Source organism: Aptenodytes patagonicus, chromosome 2, assembly GCF_965638725.1.
Source record: "Aptenodytes patagonicus chromosome 2, bAptPat1.pri.cur, whole genome shotgun sequence".
Classification (NCBI taxonomy): domain Eukaryota; kingdom Metazoa; phylum Chordata; class Aves; order Sphenisciformes; family Spheniscidae; genus Aptenodytes; species Aptenodytes patagonicus.
The window spans coordinates 168550471-168573800 of NC_134950.1; the positions used below are offsets into that span (position 1 = coordinate 168550471).

The 23330-nt window shown below is 46.6% G+C and overlaps 1 protein-coding gene across 1 annotated transcript in view; it reads left to right on the forward strand.

Moving 5' to 3' along the window:
* The first annotated feature begins 1646 nt into the window (after positions 1-1646).
* The window catches only part of LOC143157247 (vasoactive intestinal polypeptide receptor), a 122804-nt gene continuing 101120 nt past the window's right edge, over positions 1647-23330 (forward strand). The window contains exon 1 of the mRNA XM_076332035.1: positions 1647-1753. Coding sequence (XP_076188150.1) covers positions 1697-1753 — 57 coding nt within the window. The 5' untranslated portion in view covers positions 1647-1696. The remainder of the gene's footprint in view (positions 1754-23330) is intronic.

Genomic DNA, 23330 nt, shown 5'->3' on the forward strand with positions numbered 1-23330 from the left:
ACCTTTATTTATGGGGCTTGTTTGGGATTCCACGCTAAAGCAAGCCTATACCTGTGGTTCCTCTTGAGTTGAAAAGAGCGTTGCCCTTAATATGAAATTAAATGCTCCACATCATGCTGGAGAGGGGAGGGATTTCCACATTTGCATCAAAAATGCAGGTCAATCTGGTCTTGAGCTGTTCTTCCAAAATAAGAAACCCAGAAATGTCGTGTCACTGACCTGCACCTTGGAAGTTTTTTCTGTTTTTCTGGGGAGAAGGACAGAGAGAGGACATACAGATTCACTGAACAGGGCTGGGATTTGCAAACTTTGGTCCACCTAACCCCTTCCAACCAAGCAGCTATTTCAGAGGAAGCCAAATGCCCCAACCAGCCATTCCTCTCCTTTCCCGGCAGTGCTGGGTCGCTTTCGCAGCACGACTCAACCCACTTGTAGAGCTCATGGCAGTTCCTGGGCCCATCTCCTGTGCCTCTAACTACCACCCCCACTAACAAGACCATTTCCCATCACCCTCCTCAGTGTCTCCCAGGGCTGAACCCAGCAGGGAGCCCCAGGCTCTGCAAAGAGGCGAGATGCTTTTGCCCTGCAGGCTGTGGCTCTGCAAGCTTCTGGCTCTGGAACGGGAGGAACCCCACAGTGACTGCATCGGCTGGTGGGCGAACACTGAAAATCAAGCTTTGCTGCTTTCCTCAGCCTCGGTTTCTTTCCAGCCCATTGCAATGATTTAAAAAATTAAAAATAAAAAACAAAGGGGGCAAAAAAAGGCAAAAAAGAAAAGAAAGGTGAGAAGGAGAGAAAGTAATGAAGTAAAAAGGAAAGGAAGGAAAATAAAAAAGGAAAATAAGTGGGGAGCAGAAAAGGGAGGGGAAGGGTGAAATGGTGTAAAAAGCGGGCAAGGGGTAAAAAGGGCAAAACGGTGAAAATGGGGAAAAAGAAGGAAATGGGGAAAAAAGAAAAAGGGGGGAAGGGATAGAAGGGGAGAAGATAAAAGAAAGATGGAAAAAGGGAAACAGGAAAAAGGTAAGAGGGAGGAAAACAGTGAAAAGGAAAAATGGGAAACAGGAAAGGTGGGAGAAAGGGGGAAGAGAAGAAAAAGAGGAAAAGCAAAAGAAAGAAAAAAGGGAAAGAATAGGAAAAAAAGGAAGGGCAAAAATGAAAAGGGAAAAAATTAAAAGCGAAAAAAGGGGGGAAGGAAAAGGGAAAGAGGGAAAAAGGGAGAAAGGAAGGGGAAAGGAGGAAAATCCAGGAGAAAAAGAGAGGAGAAAAAAGGAGGAAGAGGCAAAAGAAGGGAAAATTAATAAACGGGAGAAGAAGAAGGGGCAAAAGGAAGGGGGAGGCAGAAAACAGGGGGGGAAAGGAGAGAAGAAAGGGGGGAAGGAGAAGGAAGGAGGGGACACCCCGGGGAGCGCGGCTTCCCCGCGGGCCCGGCGGCACCTGGGGCGGGGGGGGGCGGGCGGCGGGCGGGAGGCGGTGCCGCCCCGCCCCGCTCAGGGTAGGCGGCCGGGGGCGGTGGCGCGGCCGGCTCCGGCGGAGCGGAGCGGAGCGGGCGCGGAGCGGGCGCGGTGGTGTCCCCTCCCTCCCGCCCTCCCTCCCTGGATGCGCTCAGCCCGGAGGCGGGAGCGGAGCGCCGCGCTGCCCGCGGCCGCGCCGCCGGGACCTTGCGGTGCGGGGTGTCCTCTGCTCCGGCGCGGGCACCATGGAGTACGCGGTCCTGGGCGTCGTGGTGCCGCTGCTCGGCTGCCTCTTCTCCGCGGTGAGTGCTGCCGGTGCGCGGCGGCGGGACGGCGGCGGGGCTGAGCCCGGCGGCGGCGGGGCCGGGGTTCCCCCGGTGCCCGCTCCTTTGGCGCGGGGGTTTGCCGGTTTAGCCTCGGGCAAACTTTGGGCAACTTTGAAAGTGCTGTTGGTTTAGGGCAGGTGTATCTTTGTTGGCTTTCCTTTCCCCCCGATAATCTAGAAAATAGCAATTTTCTTTTTGTTCAAGGTACGCTTCCTCTTCGAGAGCGAGAGGGATCTCTTGAGCTAGAGGAATTCACTTCGGGGTTTTAGTGCTTTATTTCAGGACTGGCTCGCGGTTTCGTTCTCATTCAGGTTTGCAGCCTGGCTTTTGGGTTGCTTTGGTTTCTGTTCAGGAGCTTGATTGTTTCGTGCAAACCTCCCCCTAAAACTGTGGATAACGTGATGAAATTGCCCGGAGGCGATTCAGCGGCAGGGCAGGGGGCTCTCGGATGGGACCTTCCTCCAGCTGAAGAACAGCCACCCATGAGAAGTTCGGCAAAGTGCTGCTCTCTGACACTTAAACCTCACGTGGATGCACTGTCTGAGGAAAGAGCAGAAGCTGGGAGCAAAGGATGTGTTTTCTGGCTGCTGTGTCCCCTCTGCTTATAATTTCCATGCTTGCAGGTCCCTGATTGGGGCAGTGCTGTTTCCTCCCCCGCCGCAGATGGCTCGTAGCACAGGGTAGAATTAGCGAACGGGATTGTTTCTCCTGGCGATGTGTCTGTGTGTGCACACACGCACGCGTGCATGCAAAAGCTAATTCTCTGTGCAAACAGCGCAGATACGGGGTTCTGCGCATTTCACTGATGCTTTGTTCTTGCGGCTTGTTTCCTTGCAGCGTATGATTTCTAGTGAGACCATTCATTTCTATTCAGCAGGCTGGGGTCGGGTGGGGGGTTGGGTTCTGGCTGTGACTGAGTTTCCCTCTTACTTCTAATCTTCTCCCACGCTTGTTTTCTCTCTTTGGAAGGTGAGGTTGCCTCACCAGCATCCTGTTGGGTTGGGTAAGGTTGCCCACAGGAACTAGGTCGTGCCATCAGTACTTGGTTGCAAGTCGCTTCTGTTTGCTCTGCTCGGCTGGTGACAGTGATTCACTCGAAGCTGCTCTGATCCCCAGCAAGCAGAGTCAGACCAACCAAGCCAAGCCTCAGAGAGTGGCAGGTAACCCAGATTTGGCACTGCATCACTCATCTCTCCTTTCCTCTCCCCTTGCCCCTTAAGAAATGAGTCTAATGGACTGACTTCAATTTTTTTGGCTGTCACTGTGAGCCACCCAGCCATCTGCATCACCAAAGACTTTCTTTGAGGAAGAACAGGCTAGGAAAATGGATTAAAGTATTAAAAAAAGACCAGGCAATTAGTTCCTGGAATTCTACGGACTTTGCTTTAGGGAAGATCCAAAATAGCTCATGTCCAGGACTGGAGCTGGGGAAATGAGAAGCGGGGAGCGCTCCCATCAGCTGCTGGAGCTGCTCCAGCTCCTGCTTCCACTGAAGCCCATGGCAAAAATCCCATTTCTTTAAACATTGTTGGCATGAAGAGGTCCTCTGGGGCCAGATCCTGCAGAGAGTTAAGTCATGTAGTCTGCTGAAGTTCAACATGCAAGTGGTGGCAGGATCAGGTCCTTACTCTGGTGCTCTTGGGTTGATTGTTGCTATCAATAAGCACAAACTCCTGAAGCTTCGGGACAACAGCAAGGCACAGCCTAGGTGCAGTCCGAGGGCCTCTACTGGTTCCTTTTCAACCCTTTTATTATCTTCTTGTTTCGTACTTTATCTCGCTTCTTTGCCCTTGGTTTAGTGGCACCGTTGCTTGCTTTCTCATTCGTTCGTTGTGTTAATGTTCCTGAGACCTGGTTCATGCTAGTGTGTTAAAGAGATTCACATGCTCCTTATCAGCGCTGATCTGCAAGGTGACTAATACTGAAGTGCCTCAGTGCTAGAGAAAATCCCTGGGTTTTTTTGTTTCTCAAAAAATCCCTGGGATTCGGTGCTTATTTTTAAAGTAACTCTGCAGTTGTTAACAACCTGGCTCTGGGACCTACGATGGCTCAGCAGAGGTTTTTTTCTTATAATTTATTGTGATAATTTTTATTGGTGTGTCCTTGGAAAAACTCTGAACAATTGGCTGATCGAGAAGTTCAGTGCTATAAAACTGTTGCAGCCATGTGGTTTCTAATTGCTGTTGTAAACTTTCACCTCGGCCTCTCATGATCTACAAATGTGGACAAAAGGAAATTGGGCAAATCTCATTTGCTGTAGTTCATCAGACCATGCTCACCAGAGACCTGCCTCCTGCAGCGGTCAGCTTTTAACATTTCCAAGCAAAGTGCTAAAGCTGGCGGTGGTGGGGGCATGGTGTAAATCCAGCGTAATCCCTATTAGGTTCTAATGGGTCGGTTTACCTTTTTAGGGGTGTAACTAAAATAATCTGGCCCGGAGAGCTACAAGTTGGGCTATTTTTTTTCACTGTGTGTCTAGTAAATGAGATGTGGGTAATTCGAGCAGTTGGTGGATTCCACATGCCTTCAGACTGCAGGCTTGTTGAATTAGCCAAATCTGTCCAGCTGGTGTAATTTGTGCTTTTCTTCAGAGTTCTATTCTGCTCCAGCCATGAAGTAGACGCATGATGGAAAGGAATAAAAAACTCAGATCTGATCCTTTAGCATTCTGAGTGTAAATGCTGGAAACAGGATCATTGTAAAAAAAATCAGGTAAATTTAAGCTCACGGGACAACCACTTCACCGTATCCGCATCTCTTTCATCCTGTCATTGACTGAGAAGTTAGATAAATACATTTAAACCAAAATAATCAATGTTTTTGGCAAAGAGGCAAGGTACTCGCTAGAATCCTTTAGCCTAATGCCTGCATCCCACACAAAGATCCTTTAGCACTGACAACTTGTGTTTAACAAAGGCCTTGTCACAAAACCTCAGCGTGTTACTAGGTGTATGATTTATTAAATTTATACATGTATAAATGCATGACTGACTTTATTTAAAGCCATCTAGGAGAACCAGTTGCCCAACCCTGTATCTTTTTAGCTCGGAAAGTCTCATTGCCTCTCTGTAACGTTGAAAGTTTTCAGCGTACATATTTTCAGCAGTACATGTATTTTCGAAGCTCTTATTTAGGGCATAACAAGGCAAAAGAGCAAAATAGGCAAAAACACAGTATCTGAGGAAAAAAAATCCTGTGTGGAATATTTAAGGCTGTTTCCAACAACGTGTTGCTCTAGCCCGCCAGCGTGTCAGCAGGGGGATTCACACCATCATTATCACACCCTCCCCGCAGCCGAGAGGTCTGTCTCCAGCAGGAAGACTCTGAAGAACCAGACAGGAGGGGAATCATGATGTATCGTAAAAGGAGATGAGTCCACCGGGGTGTTTATTAAAAAGAGGGAGAGTTGCCAAATACTCAGCATCGGGAGGCAGATGGGACCATGGACAGAGGAAAGCTGCCTGCCTTGTGAATTTGGGGGTGTGTCTGTTGTTTCCTTTTCCCCCTTTTTACAGTGCTTTGAAAATACTCTGGTTCAAAACTCCTTCCCATTGTAATATCAGCAGCGGTTTGACAGCCAGAGGGCTGCACCAGATAAAAATGCAAAGTAGGGTGTGCTGCGTTTTGTGCTAAGTCCATCCAGTGCTGACTTGTGAGGCTGCCGTGACATTTTGTTCTTGTTTTCATTGTTTCATAGCGGCGTGACTTTGCTGAGTGGTATTTGTCTCTTCTCACTTGACTGTCCAAGGAGGGGTCATGGTAGTTGGTGGATGCAAAGCAGGGAGGTGCTCTGCACATTTTGCAAATGGGGCAACTGAGGCATCAGTAGGTGGTGGGACCCGTGTCGTGAAAGAGGAGTTTCAGCTCTCCCGAGGCACTGAATGTGAGGCTGCCTTGGACATGGTAAACATACAGAGTTTCTATTATTTTTTTGGGGGGGAAGGGGGAGAAAGGATAGCTTTTTCCCTTTACCAGATTGTCTCCAGCAGAAACAACTGGAAAGACTGGTATCTTGTCAAAATCAATCTTCTACTTGCCACATCATATGCTGACTTAGTCCTGTAGGACTGGGAAGTTACCTGGTATTTGGGCTAGCTTGTAGACACAGATCTTTGTTGGAGATGGAGAAGAGAGGGAAGAGGGACGGGAAGGATATCTCCCCGTTCAGCCTCAAGTGTGCAATTTATTGGCAGTCCGAGGAAGGGCACCAGACACTTTGTAGATCACTGAGACCCAAGGTGAGATGATTTTTTTTTTTTCAAGTCAGACCTGAGCGCACTTGGAGATTTGGCACACTCTGCATGGCATCTGTGGCTCAAATTCAGGAAAGGAGTCAAATTATCTGTGCAGAATAAAAACTGTTACTCAAGTTTTGATGAGGAGCAGGACTTAGCTTGGTTTTATGAACACAGTAGGTCACGTCCTTCCCTCAGACCAAGTCAGCACAAGCGTGGCAGTGTCACTTCACTGCTGCAAATGGGATCGCTGCTGCGTCACGCTGGCTCGCTGGGAATGGATATGTGGTTTTCCAATGCCTGGGAAAGGTTGTGTGATTAAATATAGCCCCATTCTCTGGTCTCATCAACTTTCTCTCTTCTGTATTGGAAAGAAGAGGAAAGTCCTTTGTCGGAACCAAAATCTAGGAAATGCAGCCAAGAAAAATCCTCAGTTGTGGGCCGATACAACATAGCTATGTTGTATTATATTAGATTTAGGTTAGATTAGACATGATTAGATACGATACAACATAGACAAAATGGGTCGGAGATGCCTGGAGACCCCAGAGCAGGAGGGGCTGGAGTTCTGGCCCAGCAGGTGGGATGGAGAGCATGGATGGACGGACAGGCAGGCAGGTCAGAAGCTCCTGATCCCTCCATGAGACTTGCCGAGCCTGCCTGTGCCGTGGCACTGATTTGTCCTCCTGCCCCATGCAGCCAGGCAGGGTTTCCCTCAGTGAGTGCTGAGCACTTGCCGTTTCACTGCTCCCTCCCTTCCACGCTCCCAGATGTTTTCCAGAAGTCATGAGCTCTCACAGCTTCATTTGGGTGGGAACCAAGCCAAGAGGGGAGATGTCTTTGCCTCTGAAAATGAGATCCCAGGGGACTGCAGTGGAAGAAAACTCAGGCCCGTCATTTTGAGGTAGGAGAGGGGCAGAGAAGTGATGCCAGCCATCAGACTGGCCTCCATCCAAGAGCTAACACAGCTAACGCCGTGGCAGGGAGGTCCTGTGCATGGCTGGGGAAGGCTGTTCACCAGCTGAGTGGTCTTCTTGTCACCATTCCCTTTTGGAGCAACCTGCAGCTTGCTTGTCTTCATGCCTGACCACCAGGGATTTCTCTGGGATGATTCATCTCTCCAGGCACGAGCTTCACCTTTCACTTTACAAGACCCCACCTGGAGTACTGAGACCCCACCTGGAGCACTGTGTCCAGCTCTGGAGCCCTCAGCACAGGAAAGACATGGACCTGTTGGAGCGGGTCCAGAAGAGGGACACAAAAATGATCAGGGGGATGGAACACCTCTCCTGTGAAGAAAGGCTGAGAGAGTTGGGGTTGTTCAGCCTGGAGAAGAGAAGGCTTCGGGGAGACCTTCTTGCAGCCTATCAGTACTTAAAGGGGGCTTATGAAAAAGATGGCAGCAAACTTTTTAGCAGGGCCTGTTGCGACACGACAAGGGGGAATGGCTTTAAACTAAAAGGGGGTAGATTTAGACTAGATATAAGGAAGGAATTTTTTATGCTGAGAGTGGTGAAACACTGGCAGAGGTTGCCCAGAGAGGTGGTGGCTGCCCCATCCCTGGAAACATTCCAGGTCAGGTTGGACGGGGCTCTGAGCAACCTGATGTAGTTGAAGATGTCGCTGCCCAGGGCAGGGGGGTTGGACTAGATGACCTTTAGAGGTCCCTTCCAACCCAAACTATTCTATGATTCTAAGACCCGTAATGCACGGAGAGTTCATTCGCTAGTACTCAGAAAGTGCTTTGGGGAAGGTCTGAGAAGAAGGTGGGCTCCCTGAAGCCACCTGTTGCTGGATGCTCCTTGCATTGTTATGCAGCCCTTTAATTTGTTGACTGGGATGATACCAGACTTCTTCGGCACGGAGTTTTCAGAAAAACCTAAAGGCTTCTGGAGATGTAAATAAAAACGCAAAGTTTCTTTCTGATAAGGATGTTGTTAATAAAGTACCAAGATTTTCTATCCTGAAACTTCAGCTTTGTTAGAAGCATCTACTGGCTATTAGCTTTGCTACAAATCACTTTTAAACTGCTTAGCCTCATGCATAAACCCTGATGAGGGAAGAGCTATAATAGCAAGAGCACTCATGTTTAATAATTGCCAATCTGCACAAATATAAATAGCCTATGTGAACACGGCTTGACCTGCTGGAAGCAAGCAGGTAAGGTTAAGAGGCGGAAGCGATATTTCTTTGCTGTTACGGTCCTTGCCTCCAACATTCTTTCCCCACTCATCCGTCAGTCGTGCGGCTGCAAGGCAGATGCGGTGCCCTGAAGTCAGTGCAGCCCTGGTATGAAGTTAGCGTAGGTGACACCAGAACTCAGTCCAGTAATTTTTAGATGGTTGGTTTATAAAGTGAATTTAGGGACATTTTTGTGCACAGGAATATGTGTTGTGGGTTGCTTAAGGCTGGAAAACACACATTAGTGCTGCTTTACTGGTGATTTGTTGTGCCAGATTTTATCTACCACACTAACTTTTATATATATATTTATATATATATATATATATATATAGTATTCCCAGGACTTAAAGACCTATTTTAGCTCCTGAGCTGTAGCTGTAGGAGACCCTGATGTACTTTACATTAACAAAGTCACTTTTCCAGTCAACTGAAAGAGTGGATGTTAACAGCCTTAGACTCCTCCATTAGTCACATTAGGTAGATTTCTTACCCCCAGGGCAGTCACTAACCATCCATTTCACTGTTTGCATTGCTGGGAGATGGGGACTTACACTTCTGTTGTTTGCATTTAAAATCAAGTGTTAGAACTGCATTGGGATTATTTTCTAATTCAGAACCAAATTGGGATTATTTTCTGATGCATTTCACTAGTGGGCCGGACAACAGACTTGGTGATGCTGTTTTGATAAACTCTTCTGGGCGTCATGACTTGGCTTCATTGATTTGCATTGATTTAAAGTCGAGAAGAGACCAAAGGAACTGAATACAGAAGCCCCAACTCTACTCTCTGTTTGCTGAGCCGCCATCCCCATGATCCCCTTCTTGCTTTTGCAGCAGGCTCAGGGACGTTCCTACTCGTGACAGCCAGTTGGGAAGCTGAGTATGAGCTCCACGTTTTTTTTTTTAATCTTCATCCCTGTGAAATTGCATCTCATCAAGAGGGAAGGGAAAAAGAAATCTATTTAAATACAGTTCTTGTCTGGAGGGGAAAATATCAATACTTTGTGTCTCCTTTGTAAAGCTGAAATCTATTGGGTGTCTTTTTAAAAGATGTTTCGTCGGGGCTCCAACCTTGATTCTGTGTTTAACAGATGTTTCAATTAATACCTGGTGATCTGTAACATCACAACCAACATCTGAGCAGCGAGTGTCTCCAGGGCCCTTATAAATGTCATTGTCTATCACAGCTAATCAGTCTGTGAGCTTCCTTGCAGGTGACCTCGGGGTGGGATTCACCTTGCAGATTAGGACACCTACGTTTCGGCATTTCTGTGTAGGTGTCTATATGTGACCCAGATGGTCTGAGCTCCCATTGTGGTCAGCCGTGTTGTCAGGTTCATGTCAGCTGCCTGCTCTCAGGTCATTTGAGATGCTGGAAAAGGTCCCGTTGTCCCACATCGTCCCTTTCTGGAGAGCGAAGCCCCCGTAGATGCTGTGTTATCTGCCAGCCCCACGTGGATGCTGTGAACGCAGAAAATAAAGTTATCTCAAATGGCACCACATGCCTCCGTTATGCACCTCTTTGAACCCTCATTGACAATAGTAGCAGTTCAGCCACTCTCAGGTGGACACCTACATTTAGAGATCTTAAGCTGCAAGCTGAATCCCTCCCCAGGTTTCTCTTGTGTTGTGTAAGAACGAAAAAAGAAGAAAACCTGCTCACACTGAGCTTTTCCCTGCAGCCTGCTTTATTCATTACTGAAAAGCAGCTTTTATTTCATCTTTCCTAAGTGGCCAGACTGCTGCAGTTCGATCTTTAAGGAAGGTATCCCTTTGCAAGGCAAAAAGAAAACAAAATTAAATATACTGAATGTGATGCCCACCCCCCCCCAAAAAAAAAAAAAAGTCTGTAACAACTCTGTACAGTTGTAACAAAATGAAAAGCTGCTTCAACACTGGCACTCAGCATTTTTATGCACTTAGCTCAGAAACAGCCAGAATCCAAATCCTGCGGGAGATTATACCTCTTCCACCTTTATTTCACTGTAGCCAGATTCAACTCTTATTTTAAGTGAATGTAGTGATTATTTTTTATAGCCTCTTTCCCATTATAGACCCCTAGCCATTTATCAGGGGAGGGGTGAACCCCTTTAGAAAGTTCATCCCATTCATGGCTATGTGGGACATATGTATTGCTTTTTTTTGGTTGGTTGGGGTTTTTTAAGTCACCTTTCACAGCCCTCCGGAGTTTGCTGAGCAGAGATTAAACCCCACTGCCCTGGCAGATGGGCTTCCTTACAGAGGGAGGGAGTGGATGAGATCCTCCCCAGGACCATTCAGCCCTCGTTTGAAGGAAAACCGCTCATCCATGGAGCTGCAGCAGTGCCAGCTGATGTGGTTACATGTGTCCTGCTGCTAAAGCCACTTCATCCTCCTTGCCACCAGTGATTGGGCTCAATCCTGAGCTGTGCCCAGTATTTCTTGGCTGCTTTTTCCCCCTGTTATTTGGAGCTAATAATTTGGGACGATTCAGCAAGGAAGGCAAAGGGATGTGGCTACTTTCTTCCCCTCGCTGAGTCCTGCCCTGTGCTGGGAGCTACAGGGAGGGGTGATGGAGCCCCTCTGCCAGCCGTGCGCTGGCTGGGGACCCCTTTGGGACTCCCTCCCTGGGGAGCTCACAGGGGTTTCCTATTGCCCCGGGGTCATTTCAAAGCAGGGTGTAAGTGCAAAAGAGCCAACGCTGAAACAAGGCACTTGTTTCCTGCAACGTCTGCATCCATCTATTGGGTTATTTTTTATTTTCACCCTGGATCTTAAGCATAATTAAGCTTTTCTAGCTTTTTTCACAATAGAACCAGGTTTTCTTTTTGCTTGACATACTCGAACGCAGAGAAAAAACCTGCTGCTGAGATGGTTCCCAGCTTCACAGGGCACCAAAAGGAGGCCAAACACTACGTGAAGAATTACTGACGTGCTCAAGTGTCAACTGCTAGGCTGCTTGCATTTTTTTGGGGAATGACATTAAACACGGCTGCAGAGCCATGTGGGTCTCAGCTATGCCGTGCACTTAATTCCAGTCCTGCAATGATTCCTCTCAAAGGATTTTCCTAGCCCTTCTGTTTTGCTCTACTCGCTGACTCTTGTTGTACAGTTCCCTTTTTGCACAGTTTCTCTGTGCAAAGCTTTTTTCACTTTCTGGAGCTGGTGCTTTGCAGCTGGGGCATGGGCAGTGTTTTTGAGCGCAGGAATCCTTGCTCTTTCGTCCTCTCCACAAAATTTTTTGCAGCACCGTTTTTGGCAAAATGAACCTTTGTTCCTCCTCGCCCCGCTGTCTCCTCCCTCCCCTGGGAAGTCATACACTTTTCAGCAAACAGTATGTCAGAGGTTTATCTTCAGGCTGTTTGTGTACAAGGCAGATGAGGCAAGGTTTGTCAAGAGAAATAACAGCTCATATTGGAACAACTGAAAAATATATATATGGTTTTATATATATGCATCATTTTACATAAATATATATATTAAATAAAAATAAATACTTTCAGGCATGGCAATACTTCCTGAGGTCTGGAAGAGAAACAAAGCTAAGTAGTAGTTGCTCTGGGTTTAGCCTGAATATGTTTGTCAGTGGGAGAACATGAAAGAAAAGTGAGCTGGTTGGAGAGAACGGCTCATTGCAAAACCATCGCTACCATGCTTCTGTGTTATAGACCTACAATGTATCTCCGAAAGCCAAGCCCACAAATTAACATGCATGGTTCTGCTGGGCATTAAAAACCTGGGAATCAGGAGACGCTGATTTTTATGACATGCCACAGTGTTCTTCACGTCTCGCCACCTGCTAGTTTCTTGCTGTCGCAGAGGTGATAACTCTTGCCCACCCCTGCAGTCCTACAGGGGCTGATGGTCCTACCAGCTCCTCCTTGGCTAAATGATTCATCTGCTCTGCAGGTGCTAATTACTCTTTTTTTCTGTAATTAATTAACTTGACTAAACAGAACAGTTCTGTCAGACGTGTGCGTATCCTGAAGTTTCCTGAGTGTTGACGTTTCAGAGTTAAAGAGCTTCAAAAGCTCTTTTTTTCTTTTTCTAGCTGTACTAGTCGGTCTAATAAAAAAAAATATTATGTCCCATGTATCAGTAGTCAATCATGGCTATAATAGCACTTAATAAAACTGTGGTGTGAGATGTTGCTTTCTGAGATCCATTTGTCTTGGTACCTAGTTCTTTTGGAGACAGTAGGTTGGATGTCTGTCAGTGGGTGAAGTTGTGCTGGAAGTGCGTGACCTACACTATAACTAAACTTACATGCCATGAGGAAGAGACTTATAATGTTGGCGTGAGTATTTGTGCCTTCCACCTTGACTATTGTTTTCATTTGGATCTTACAACCTTGGGGATATAAGGCAGGAACAACCTTTTTGTCTCCTTGAGGTCTCTGCCAACGTAGGGCTCCTGTCGTATTCGTATGGTTATTTACCCCCAGCTTCTTAAAGTTCACTTTTTTGCCGTACTCCTTTGACGGGGAAGCTGTTCCCAGAGCCAGACGGCTCTGATGGTTAAACTGTGTTAGCCAAGCCCCGATGGTTTTGTAGATGGAAAGGAAATTAAAAATTGGAGCTTGCTGCCTTGGCTCTACTTGACCTGAGCCTCAGAAGTGTCTTAAGGGACCAATAAGCATCTGGAAATATTTTTAAACCTAGCTATAAAGCTGAAGCTTTGGTTGTCTGTTCAAATTTTTTTGCTATGTATTGTTGTTACAGGGAGATAAAACAAAGCCAGGATTTATTTAAGGGACATCTTCCAGAAACACTAAATTCAGTTGTGGAAGAATAGCTAAGTAAAGGGCTGAGTAAAGGTTGCGATTTTCTAAAGGAGACACCTAGTGTGCTCGACAGCACTATATGTACTCTTTGGAAAAAGAGATGCAGAAGGGAAAAGAGTCCAAGTGGCTGTTGCAAGCTGTGATGGAGGCCTCAGGGACCGGCCAGGACCTGTGATCCCAGAGTGGTATTTGCCTGGGGATACGGTGAGGGCTGGGATGGGGGAGAGGAGGAGGTTGTAGTACCATATGGAAGGGCAGCTAGGGGCAAGGGGCAAGAGAAACATGAGGGCAGCAGTCATGAACACCAGCTGCAAAGAGGTTAGGAACCGCAGCCTTGTGGAACAATCCCACATTTGAGCTGAATCTCTTGTGCAGGTTGATCACTGGGTCTGCTGCTCCCACTTGGATCGCCGCTCTCTAGAAGCATCCCAGAGCTATAGCACTCCTAGGGACAGCCCGTGTTGGGAACACTGAGCAGCCTAGATGCAGTTGTCTCTCCTGTACTGCCTTTTCCCAGTACGTTTTTGTCTCTGCATATTGCTCTAATAGTGTATTTCTCCTCCTGTTCCTCTCTGCTGCAGATCTGACAGGATTTCTTATTGCACAACTGAAATCATTGTCATAATAAAACAGCAACTGTGTCTTTGATTCAGGCTTGCTTTCTTCCCCACTACGGGACAGCTGAAAAGTCAAGTCTCTGTTTCTAGAAGGGGTATTAAAATGCTTGGCAGGTCGATGCCCCTCTGCTTTGTAATTATTTCTTCCCTGCCAGTTCACCACTCAAGCTTCCTGGGCTGTCAGCTCTGGAAACAAGTATTAAATATATATTGCAGTGCTGGGAGGAGAGCCCAACCGGTCAGAGTACAATGCACCTAAAAATTAACGCTTATTTCCCTTGCAGAGTAGCCTGGGGAGAAGTACAGGCAAGGAACGGCGTCCACTGGGGTAACCATGAGTAGAAGGAGATGAACCACTAAATTCAGCTGCAGCTGGAGAGGGGCAATGGTTCAGGAGTAGGACGAAGCTGAGAAGCTCTTAGTTCAGTTCCAGACTCTGTACATGAACTTTCTGCTAGGGGTGGTCTTGCAGCTGGATGCCTAAAACTCAGTATGGAAATGAGAAAAATAGACTTCCTTTCATCGCCCTTTGCTTATTTCTTTTCACTTTTGTCTGCCTGCATCATAAAGACACTGTAGTTAGTGTTTGGCTAGATTAGCCTTGCAAATTGATGTCTTGGGGATGATGCAGTTACCCCCTACATGTGCACTCATGATAACGTCAGGGAATGGAAGCATCTTCTAAACTAAAGGGCTAGTGCTGGTGACGGGGTGTTTCTACGCTTGATGGGATTGAATTTGCCTGGGTGTGGGAAGGTTTGTAGCAATGAGGGGAGTGAGATGTAAGAACAGCCTGCCAAGAGCAGCACTGAGAGCCAGAAAGACAACTTCTTTTGTGATGGAGCTTGGCCCATTTCTGAAAGGGGTGTGCTGTCTGTCACGGGGACTGCCTCAGAAGGAGCCTTTCTGTATGATGTGTATGTTATTCAACTGCTATGCAGGGAGAGCAGTTGATGTGATACTGTTCACAGTGCAGTGCTCGGCCTCCTGCTTAAGGAAAAACTTAGCAAGGCAAAACCACTTCTAGCAGGAGCAAGGCATTATCGCAGTATGGATCTACCTGTCAATGCAGGAATGGGAGGCTGGCCGGGCTTGGAGACACATCCATGTTTGCTTTGAGACCAATGAGAGTAGGAGATGGAAACAGATCATCTTGGAAAATTACTGGTTTGTTAAGAGATGGGCAGGATCTCTCTAGGGTTTCATATAGTCCCCACAGTATTGCAGCTTTGCCAGTTCTCCAGTGGGAAGGTCCCACCAATGATGCCTCTCTTGGCAATCTTCCCCTTGGTCTCTTTTTTTGAAGGCATGTGTGAGTGCATTTGGGCACGCTGCAGGACATGTTCCTGTTGCAAGAAACTCAAAGCCAACTGGAGGGCTTTGCTCTCCATGTGACAGAGGTCACTGCTCTCTCCCACCGTTACCCCTTGTTTCAAGGGATCCATCCACGGTGGACTTGGGCCTCCCTGTGCCAGCCAACAGTGTCATCGTTCAGGCTGTCATGGAGGTCATGGCTGTGAAGGGAAAGAAGTGTTTTGTTAGGGAGCAGAGGCAGGGAAAGGTTTTTATCAGGATGACCGTGGCCATATGCTCAGTGTTCAGCCAGGGGCTGAGTTGACAGTCCCAGCACGGGGTTTCACAGAGGAGATGTGGTCTGTTTCTTGTAAAGCTTTTGTTTCAGAGGGGTGGGAGAGGGGGATTGATATTTTTGATTGCTCTCGTACAAGCAATAAGGAGTTTCCAGATCCTTCACACCGTACTAAAATAACAACAGCAAGTTTAAAAAAGGTGCTTCTCTCCAGAAAAAGATGCGGTCGACCATCTCCAACTACACATGCACAGGGACCTGAGCTGCTTACAAGGGGTGAGCAATGGGGTGAGAGGGAGAGAAATTTAAAATCGGTATCGTACATCGACAGTGAGGTCTACAGTGGGGAAACCATTATACTTCACAGCTCACCCAATTAGTGGCTGCAGCTGACCCCTCTGAGTGTGGGATGTGTGGTTACTGTGAAATGAGATTTAATTAATCTTAAGGCCAAGATATAAAGAACCTTGACTGACCTCCTCACGTTAGACCTTGCTGACAATTTATCTTCCAAATGTATTTTCCTTAACAAAAAACCTAACCTTTTACTTGAGGAATATTTTCAGGGAGGTGGGGTTTTTTTGCTTGTAAAGTTGCGGAGGGGTGAGGGAGATATTTATTCTTGGGGATTTTAATTCTTGATCCATGGGGGAGAAAAAATCAAGTAGCTTTTCCCTTTCTTCTTCTCACCAAGAAACTGGAAAAGTTTGCAAGTTCTGAATTATTTTTCTTGACAGAAAAGTGAATAAATAAAAACCCATGCTTTTTATGGATTGTTTTTAAACTTCCTTTTTCAAGCCAGAAAATGGCCAGAAGGTGCCACACCTTTAAATAGTGGCACAACTGTTTCTGGGGAGGAGGGAAATTTTACTTTCCTGATGTGCTGGTTTGGGCTGGGGTAGAGTTAATTTTGGTAGCTAGTGTGGGGCTACGTTTTGGATTTGTGCTGGAAACAGTGTTGATAACACAGGGATGTTTTCGTTCCTGCTGAGCAGTGCTGACACAGAGTCAAGGCCTTTTCTGCCTCTCACCCCACCCCACCAGCGAGCAGGCTGGGGGGGCACGAGAAGCTGGGAGGGGACACAGCCGGGACAGCTGACCCCAACTGACCCAAGGGATATCCCACACCATATGACGTCGTGCTCAGCATATAAAGCTGGGGGAAAGAGGAGGAAGGGAGGACGTTTGGAGTGATGGCGTTTGTCTCCCCAAGTCACCGTTACGCGTGATGGAGCCCTGCTTTCCTGGAGATGGCTGAACAGCTCCCTGCCCATGGGAAGGAGTGAATTAATTCCTTGTTTTGCTTTGCTTGTGTGCGCGGCTTTTGCTTTCCCTATTAAACTGTCTTTATCTCAACTCACGAGTTTTCTCACTTTTACTCTTCCAATTCTCTCCCCCATCCCACCGGGGGCAGGGAGGGTGAGCGAGCGGCTGTGTGGTGCTCAGTTGCCAGCTGAGGTTAAACCACGACACCTGATTAGGATGTTGGAAGACTGACACACTCAGAGAAGGGATAATGACCTCTATTTTAGATCATAGATCAGATAGTGGAAGAGTTTCAGTGTTGAAAGCTGTTTGGTCACAACTATTAGTTTGAAGCGTATTCAGTCTTAGAGTCTGGGGATCGCTAACTCACTTCAACAGCAGCAGATTTAATTGGGGAAGAAAATTTCCAGGCTTGGAAATAGAATATTGTACTAAGACCAGAGTTTAAAGGTATTTAAGACTCTAGGAAAGTCCTGACCAATGAGATCAGGGTTTTGCTGTCTCCTGTGGAGTATATCAGTGGGTTACCCCCAAGTTATGTTTTCCTGCAAAAGGGTGGCATTTAAATGGTGTGACTGAAAGCAGCACATCTGGGCGTCAGGAGGGAGAGGCCAGGAAGAGCTGCAAGGGTAAATGCATTTTCTTCATTATGTGGGAGACACTTAGAGGTCAACGTGTCTGTTCTTGGCTTTGTCCGGGAGATGGTTATTTCAACCTCTGTAATCCAGCATCTTGTGGCTGCAGTGGTCTTACTGGAGCTCATGACAGAGTGACTTTCCCAATTGAAGTAGTATCTGATCTCCTTTCTGTCTGTAAGGAAAATGCAGCTGAGTTCCTGTGACAGTGCTATTCTGATAGAAAGTCCCACAGGATCGTTGCAAACAGCATGGGTTCAAGACCTCAGTTCTAGCATCTGCCTCAACATCCCTTTCCCTAGCAGGAGCTGGCACTGAAAACAGAAAGATAAAAGCATGCAGGCATTCGGTCACATATTCATTCAGCCCTAGGAATTTAACTAATAATTGTGCTTGGGAAGATCCTACCCTGCAGTTACCATCCTCAGCCAGAATAAATCAGCTTAGCTTCGCTGACGTTAACATTGCTGTGCCGTGCCGTCTGAGGATCTGACTGTGAGTTTAATGCTCGTGAAAATTGTTACGGGAGCAACCCCGGAAGGCTGAAACCCAAATGTAGCACAGGCAACAGCTGTCCTCCCTGTGGCCCAGAGGCTGTGGCACATGAGATGTTCCTCAGGGAGCACCTCAAGGTGGGTGGGTGGCATAGCTTTCGTGACCCAACCTTGCCCATATCATGACCCGTGTATTTTGTTGTCACCATATGGAGAGGCCTCCAGCAAAATAAACTGACTCTGGCAACAAGCCTGGATGATAGTGCTTGTGGAAAAAAGAGGTCCTTAACCACTGGAGTGGGATGCTGGGGTGTATCTGCTAGGAATGGGTCAGGTGTATGGTTTCAGCCTTTGGCCTGAGGGCGCTTTCGAGACAGTGGGAAACATTTAAGTTGTCTGTGAAGATAAATAACAGCACAGCCAAGGAGTTGAAATTAAATGTATAGAGATTCTGTGCTTCCACAGGGGATTTCCAGGAGTCAGCAAATTAAAACAAGAGTGAACTCCATCAGGTTCAGATGGGAGCTTTTGTATATACCTTTTTGTATAGACTCTATATGTCCTATATGACTTTTTTCTGATCTATAAATAGGGTGAGGAGAGCTCATGTGGGGTGGTCTCCAAAGGGTTACACATGGTTTAGCAGAGTGAGTTTGCTGCACAGCCTGGCTGGAGAATGGGGAACAGGATGCCAGAGGTTTCCACGTTTCTTTTGTAATCAGTTAACTGTTCTCACTCTGATAAGCAAAGTATGATTTTAATTAAAAAGCCATTCCGGCTGGATTTCATTTTTATGCCATTGAAGAGGCAAATTACTGTGGATATAAAGAGGAAGAAAAAATATGATGGTCTTCTCGTTCCAAAGAGTTTTAATCCATAGTGGCTTGGATCCAGGGTCAAGGCTAAGTTCCCCACTCCTTGGAAGAAGTGTTGGTATTTTTTTTTTCCTCACATCTCCTCAGCAGAAGGACCAGTAAGATATCCCTTCTTTGACTCCATGTATTTTTAAGTTAAGGAGTTAAGTTAATTGTGCCATCCCAGGGGGCTGCTGCACTCGGGGAGCCAACCTTGACCTTTGTCGCCTTTTAAACAAGGGCTTTTCAGAGAAGAGCTGGACGTTTTGGTGTACTCCGATGCTGAGGAAAGCACTTCCCTCTATTATCTGTCCCTTTCATATGCTGCATTTAATTTTATGGGGCAAAGACTGGAGCTGGTGCTGGGCTAAATCTAGGGGACATTTAGGCATGTTTAGTAGAAAATGGCTGTTCACCTAGGAAAAAGTAAAGATGTTCTGCTGTTCACGTACATTGTTCGGTCTTATCTGGTCATGCTATTTAGCTGTGGCATGAGATGCTGCTGTCAAATAACTCTAGTAATAGCTGTCTGATAGCAACTTGTATCACCAAGGATATGAATGACATGTAACTTTCCCAAAGGCTGATGTACAAAAAGAGAGGCTGGACCAGAAATGCAGCAAGGTGATAGTTATAAACGCCACCCAGAACTCTCAAAGGTCTTGCAGATTTATTTTTTTAAGTTTTTTTTTTATTTCATTTATTCACCCATAAGAGTATTTCCAGTCCACATAATCACAATTATAGTCTGGAGTGTTGCTGTAAATAAATGGGGCAGGGTCCTTGAGTTTCATTTTCCTAAAGCACTTTGCAAAGCTCAGTTTTGGATGTGTAGCTAGACAGGCGTGCTGGGAGTGTGCAGCAGTGGATGGCTCCTTGCCCAGGTTGGGAAAGCTGTGGAAGAAGAGCGCTCCCTCCTTGCCTGCCGTCTTGTGAGCACATAAAGCACATCAGTTATAAGTGACAGTAAGCGCAGCTATGATGACTGAAATAATAGGCTTTATATTAAAACATATGTCTCGTAATGAGGTACTAAGATTTGATTTTAGGCTTTGTTGCTTCTTCTCTTTCCTCACCCTGTGCCACTGCTGTGTCTTCTGTGTAATTCCCTTGATCCCGAGCGTCGGAATTTAGGAACGAAATGAAGAGGCAAAGCTGCATTTCCACGCTTAGAGGAGCCACTTTCTCTCAGAACTACTCATAGCTTGATTAAACCTATGAGGGATGCACAAGGCACAGCCGTATCCCGGTGCCAGTTTTGCTATGATTTAAAAGCGTTCCAGCTTTGTGCTATGTCAAAGTGCCATAAATTCTCATCTACAAATAGCAGTCCTCGGTAATGTGTGCAGGGCTGGGAATGGGATGTTCTGGGCAGGAAGCAACCCCTTGAGGCAGGAAACACAGTTAAGGGACGTTAATGGCAAGAACCAGATGATGGCGAACACAATTTTTCATTGCGGTGAGCAGGCACGGGCTGCTGAATAGAATATCCTCATTTTTCACTTGTCTAGCTGGAAGGCTGCAGAGCTGGGAAGAGCTTCCTAAGGACTCCTGTCCTGAAAACATGATGCCTGTTGGCAATAGCCTGCACTGCCTTGTCTGGAAGATCTTCCCTAGCTGGAGCAACCTCTGCCATGGCTGTATGAGCTTGTGCCACTGAGATGCATTTTCAGCTCTGACCATAGATGACCCTCAGGGAAAAGGTTAAACTCTTCACAGGAAGAGTAAAGCAATTGGGTTGTGAAATCCCAGCACTGCAGATGTGTTCTGGGTCCGTGTTTCCAGATTAACACCCAGATGAGTCTGATAAGCCATGTACGGCGCAACCCTCCTTTATACGGATGGGGGCACCTAAGATAGCAAGTGGGTTGAAACACTGTCCCACAGCACATCTGCAGTCACAGGAATTGCACAATCCATTTGTTTTCATTAGGTTAAGTACGTCCAAATAGTTCGTAATTGGCAGATGCACCAGAGTTCACTGTGTCCCTGGCTCAGTACTGCAAGCCTGGGCTTGTAGGGTCCAGCAAACCCACAAGTGACGACATGGATGTTCTTGCTTTGAAGACCAGAAGATAGCAAAGAAAAGTAAGAATGGTGTCTCTTCCCTGGAACAGCAGGACAGCTCCTTCGTTCAAGATTGATTTCTTTGTCCCATACACTGGAACAGAGGAAGATGTTATGCAAAGGACAGCTAGACTCCCAGCATCCTTCATCCAGTAGTAAGAACTGGATGCAGACCCTCCTTTTGTCCTGTAAAAATGTCCCCAAGGTGGGACTGGTTTGCAGATTTAGGCGTCTAACTCTAGTCATTTCATTATGGTCGCTGGAGCTTTGAGGTTTGCTTTAGCTGCCCACAGGTAGGGCCTTGCGCCATTTCAGATAGCTTAGGGCTCCCAGGTGCCTGTGCAGAGGGCACAGGTCTCCCATAGTCCCTTTCTTATACCAGCCAGCTCATATGCTGTTCCAGCTCTGCTCGAGTATTTCTTGTGGGACTGGGCAGCAAACTTCGGACAAATGAATTCTGCCTTGAGTTACGATACGTCTGTGTCTAGTCGTGTGTGTACAGAGACCAGCTCGACATCACCAGTCTGTACGGGTGAAATACCAATAGCTGCTAGTCACTTTTGGCAACCCCAAAAGCTAAAGAAGCAAAAACAGCAGCAAAAATAATGAAACGATTCTGAAAAAGTTGAATTTCTCATTTATTTGTGTCCTGGATTACAGATGTTTGGTATCTTTCTTTTCTGTGCAATCAAGATGACTAGAAGCCTGCTGCTGCTGCTCGTTCGTTGCCTGGGATGCACTAACCATGCCAGGACAAAGGGAAAATACTGCAAGTTTCCTGATGAAGCCTTGGGGATTGGCAGCACCCAGTGGCTCCAGCAATATCAATATGATTTTGCTTTGTTTCTTCTTGCTGCATGACGTGGATATTGAGACCTTGATCAGGCTTTTCCTAACAAACAGGTGTTAATCAAACAGGAGTGCCCCTAAAGTGGAGTTTGTAAGGACTTCTGTGCAGCAGTTCCTCCTCTTGAAGTTCAGAACATTATTGAAACTTCATTATTTGAATGTGGTTTTTTTCCAAACATACAGCAGCAAGAGCAAGTCAGCTTCCATGATTAGAGGCCAGCAGCTATTTGAGAAAATCCAAGTGGAATGTAACGTCTCAGTGCCTGGGCCAAGATCTGACATCAGAAACCCAGGAAGTCTGTGCAGTTGTAGCTATATTAAGATTAGAGTAATCCCTGATGGGAAGGGTAGATTATTTTATTTGGCTAGTTATTGAAAGCAACTAGTTTTCACCAGTTACCTCCAGTAAGTTGAGTCCAACAACCTGTTTCTGATAAAGCATAAATCACATTTCGTCGAACTCTTCTTTTCAGGAGCTGAGATGGACAGGTCAGCACATCTGTTTCCCCTTGCCCTAGCTATTAATCTCGATACCCTGGAGAGAGTTACGAATTTGCCTAGGTTTCCACTTTGCATGCCATTGTGCATTTCTCTGCTAGATTGAATTGCCTTATAGTAGAGTACCTCTGAAGACATTCAACACCTGATTGAGTTGCCTAAACATAGGTGCCCAGTGTCTACTGAGATAACCTTGTACTGAGGGCATCCAGGTCTTGCTCCAGAAGGATGCGGAGCTCCACTAATTGCTTTTATGCTTCCTTTCCACACCCTCCCTTGGTCTTTATTGCCCTTTTAAAATGTGTGACGTTAGTGTCACAATACAGGCTTCCCAATACCATGTAGGAAAGGAGTATTATCTTCTTGTTCTTCCTTGCTGTTCAGTTTATACAGCAAACAGTTGTGTTAGCCTTTTCTCAGCAGCACATACTGGGAGTTCACGACGAATTATTTACCTCTTTTATTCCCCAGATCCTCCACCATATTACTTCTTTTCCAGAATTCAGCCTGCCGTACTGGAGGCTTGTGCTGAACCTTTTCTTTCTTGAGTGCAGCTTTTGCATTTGGCTGTATTCAAATAGACCTTCTCAGCCAGCTATTATAAGTGTTCTTACGTGCAAGTTATCCAGGCCTGCTGATTTTAAATGTTGTGCTGGTTTGGCTGGGATAGAGTTAATTTTCTTCCCAGTAGCTAGTGCGGGGCTGTGTTTTGGATTGGTGCTGGAAACAGTGCTGATAACACAGGGATGTTTTCCTTACTGCTGAGCAGTGCTGACACACAGTCAAGGCCTTTTCTGCCTCTCACCCCACCCCACCAGCGAGCAGGCTGGGGGGGCACAAGAAGCTGGGAGGGGACACAGCCGGGACAGCTGACCCCAACTGACCCAAGGGATATCCCACACCATATGACGTCATGCTCAGCATATAAAGCTGGGGGAAGGAGAAGGAAGGGGGGGACGTTCGGAGTGATGGCGTTTGTCTCCCCAAGTCACCGTTATGCGTGATGGAGCCCTGCTGTCCTGGAGATGGCTGAACACCTGCCTGCCCATGGGAAGGAGTGAATGAATTCCTTGTTTTGCTTTGCTTGTGTGCGCGGCTTTTGCTTTACTTATTAAACTTCTTTATCTGAACCCACGAGTTTCCTCACTTTTGCTCTTCCGATTCTCTCCCCCATCCCGCTGCAGGGGGAGTGAGTGAGCGGCTGGGTGGGGCTTAGTTGCCAGATAGGGTTAAACCACGACAAATGTTTATCTCTTGTAGATGTTGTTTAACATCTGCCTTTGTTACTAATGGACTGGAAAAAGCTTCATCATTATCGGACACACGCACATTGCCCTGCTGCTTTCCAAATACAGATCAAAATCACACGTTGAACTTTCCCCTGCTGGACTGTACCATCTGTAAGATTTTGTTTGTTGTAATGCTTTTGTTTAAAAAAAAAAGCCAAGCAAACCAAAAAAACCACACCAAAAAACCCCAACAAAACAAAACCCCAAACCAACCA